Below are 2,951 nucleotides of genomic sequence, written 5' to 3'. Positions count from 1 at the left end.
CTGTTTGGCATTTCCACCAAATCCTATGTGATATGTAAATCAGGGATTTGTGTATCACTCTGCTTTGAAATCCAGAAGTCCACCAAGAGAGCTTGTTCGAGAGTGAAAATATTCAGAACCGCCACCAAATTAGCAATGATCCATCAAAATGTAACGGCGGAAACCACTTCCTCTCTCAACAGTCCAAATTGGTCCAAAGGTCGTGGATGAACAATTTCCCAGATTCATTCAGTAATGCTGAACAAAATGATGAGCCATTTGCCATTATAATACATATTTACAGTCATATATAACATCACTGATATCTTCTCATCACAGATTGATATTTATATGGAAATGTATTGTCTTTGTGCACCAGATAACATTTGATCTAGGCATAGACAACAATAAGCTTTTATGAAGCCATATATTTTGACCACAAGTCAAATCATATTGACTTAATTGGACAACCGACTCGAACAGAACAAAAAGGGGGGGGAAATAATCCATCCAACTGTCAACTTTTATATGGACTGGCTGCACACTTGTGGTTCAGGTTGGTGGATTTCCGTTTTGGCTCTGGCCTCGGCCCCCAAACCAATGGACTGAAAAGGAAAAGGTAGGTGTAGGATTTCAGAAAGCAAAAACAACAGAAAGAATAAAGCATTTAGCCTTATAGCAACTATTCTAAGAATTATATTCTTCGAAAACAGTTCAGATTTGATAGGAGTATTCGATTGTCTTCTTATCTGCTTTTAAGGGGCATTTATGTACAGAACAACCAGGTGAAATCTACATGCCTTCAGTATGCAGTACTGACCATTTTACAGAAATGTTGTTTATTAAGGCCCTAACAAACACCAACATTCAAAGTCTCAAGCTTCCATGTTTCTCAGCATTCTAACTGTATTCTAATCAGAATGTTTGGAATGTTGGTGCTGCCTGAGAAAAGAACATGTACCTGGTAATCTGATGACTAAGGTGTGATGTGTCAGACCTGTTTGATTCGAGAAGATTTAGTGATGTACAACTGGTGATGTTCTCTGCTGTTTGCTCTGATAAGCCTGACATTTATGACCATAATCGATGAGCATCCTTCCCTCTTCATAGTGCTATCATTAATAAGTGATAAAATGAATGAATGTTGGTTTCCAGTGGCGTCGCTAGGAATTCTGGGATCTGTGCACTAAATTTGCTATGGGGCCCCTTAAAATCACATGCTATGGAGCCCCTCAAAATTAAAATTTTTCATAAAGATATGAAAAATGTAATTGTAAATTTAAAAAATTTAAATGTTAGTGTATACATTGTTAGCGTTTACAACTCTCAATTCTGACTTTTTTCAGAATTGCGTGATATAAACTTGCAGTTGTGAGTTATTAAGTCAGAATCGTGGGATATAAACTTGCAATTCTGACTTGTTTTCTCAGAATTGAGATATAAACTCACAATTGAGAGTTATGAAGTCCAATTCTGAGTGGGGAAAAAGTCTATTTTCTTACAATTGCGAGTTTATATCTCACAATTCTGACTTTATAATTCACAACTGTGAGATTAAAAGTCGCAATTCTGAGAAACAAACACTCAATTCTGGCTTTATTTCTTACAATTGCGACTTTATATCTCACAATTTATATCTCACAACGCTTGTCACATGACACACCGCAGCCACAATAACTGTGAACGAGTGATGTATCGCTTAGGGGTTTTTTGGGGGGGGTTTGTGTCATTTTTCCTTTTATATTCGAAACGTGTTAATTATATTATGAAATATATGATATTCCGATTCTCAAATATGTGCAAGTTTAAACACTTTTATAATGACCATGTAATCTATCTCGGGTGATGGGTGCCACCATGTTAGTTTGCGCTGAATCCGAGCTGTGGGATTTACAACATGTAAATATTCATCCCGAGAGACATTAAAGTAGTTTCTGGTAAACTGGGAGAAGAATAAAGTAAACTTTATTGTTACCTACATTATGTGTATAAGGATAGCTATTGCTGCTTCCATATACATCAGTGTGTATTTTGCAAATTAAGCATGTGTTTCATAAACCTAGTAATGAAAATATATAGAATGAAAGGCACTTACATGATAGCTCTGGACATGGTCGTTGAAATCAAAGCTCCTTGGAGGGAAGAAGGGCTCATTCTGTTGGTTCCTGCTGAGTCGCGCGTGACCAGGGTGAACCTCGCGGACCCCGTTGACCCTGTGGATGCACAGCACTTGCTTGAAGCTCCGCTTGAAGTTGTCCGACAGAAACCCGTAGAGCAGCGGATTGGCGCAGCTGTTGACGTAAGTTAGGATGACGGTGAGAAAGTAGATGCCGGTGACGAGGCCGTTCTCCGGGAGTGTGCTGATCAGGTTGAGGATGTTAAGTATGAAAAATGGCAGCCAGCACAGGACGAACACCACCACGATGATCACCACCATTCTTGTCACTTTCTTCTCAGACTTACGGCGTTTGGAGAGACCCGCTCGTGCACTGGCGGACTTTACCTTGATTACAATGAGCAGGTAACACAGACAGATGACCAGAAGTGGGCAGAAGAATCCTAGTATGGCAGTGTAGAGGATGAAAGCAGTCGACCACACATCACGCGGTTCAGGCCAACTCAGGTTGCAGGTGTTGAGCTCCGGTTGAACATCACAGTAAATGATGACTGGCAGCGTCAGCAAGCAGGACAGTGCCCATACCATGCTATTTATCACCTTGGCAACACTGGGTCGCCGCCACCTCGTGCTGCGGATAGGATGTACCACAGCCATATAGCGATCAATGCTCATTACTGTCAGACAGAATGTGCTAGTAAATTGACTGATGGAGTCTGCCCACATCAGAATACGACAGAGGAAGTTGCCAAACGGCCAGTAGGCAAGCACGTTGTGGGTGGTGAGAAATGGAAGTCCCAGGATGTACAGTTCGTCGGCCACTGCCAGGTTTAAGATGTACATGTTGGTGACCGTC

The 2,951-nt window shown here is 40.9% G+C and overlaps 1 protein-coding gene across 1 annotated transcript; it reads right to left on the bottom strand.

Moving 5' to 3' along the window:
• Positions 1 to 503: 503 nt before the first annotated feature.
• LOC107579238 (somatostatin receptor type 5-like) lies at positions 504 to 2,947 on the bottom strand (the record flags this gene model as incomplete). Its single annotated transcript, XM_016265089.1, has 2 exons — positions 504 to 584; positions 2,075 to 2,947. Coding segments are annotated over 2 exons (954 nt in total), but the record flags the coding sequence as incomplete, so codon positions are not given.
• Positions 2,948 to 2,951: the final 4 nt, after the last annotated feature.

Source organism: Sinocyclocheilus grahami, unplaced genomic scaffold (genome assembly GCF_001515645.1).
Source record: "Sinocyclocheilus grahami isolate Dianchi unplaced genomic scaffold, SAMN03320097.WGS_v1.1 scaffold15651.1, whole genome shotgun sequence".
Taxonomy (NCBI): Eukaryota; Metazoa; Chordata; class Actinopteri; order Cypriniformes; family Cyprinidae; genus Sinocyclocheilus; species Sinocyclocheilus grahami.
Note: the sequence above shows the minus strand (reverse complement) of the source record. Positions and strands in the feature narration are given on the sequence as shown.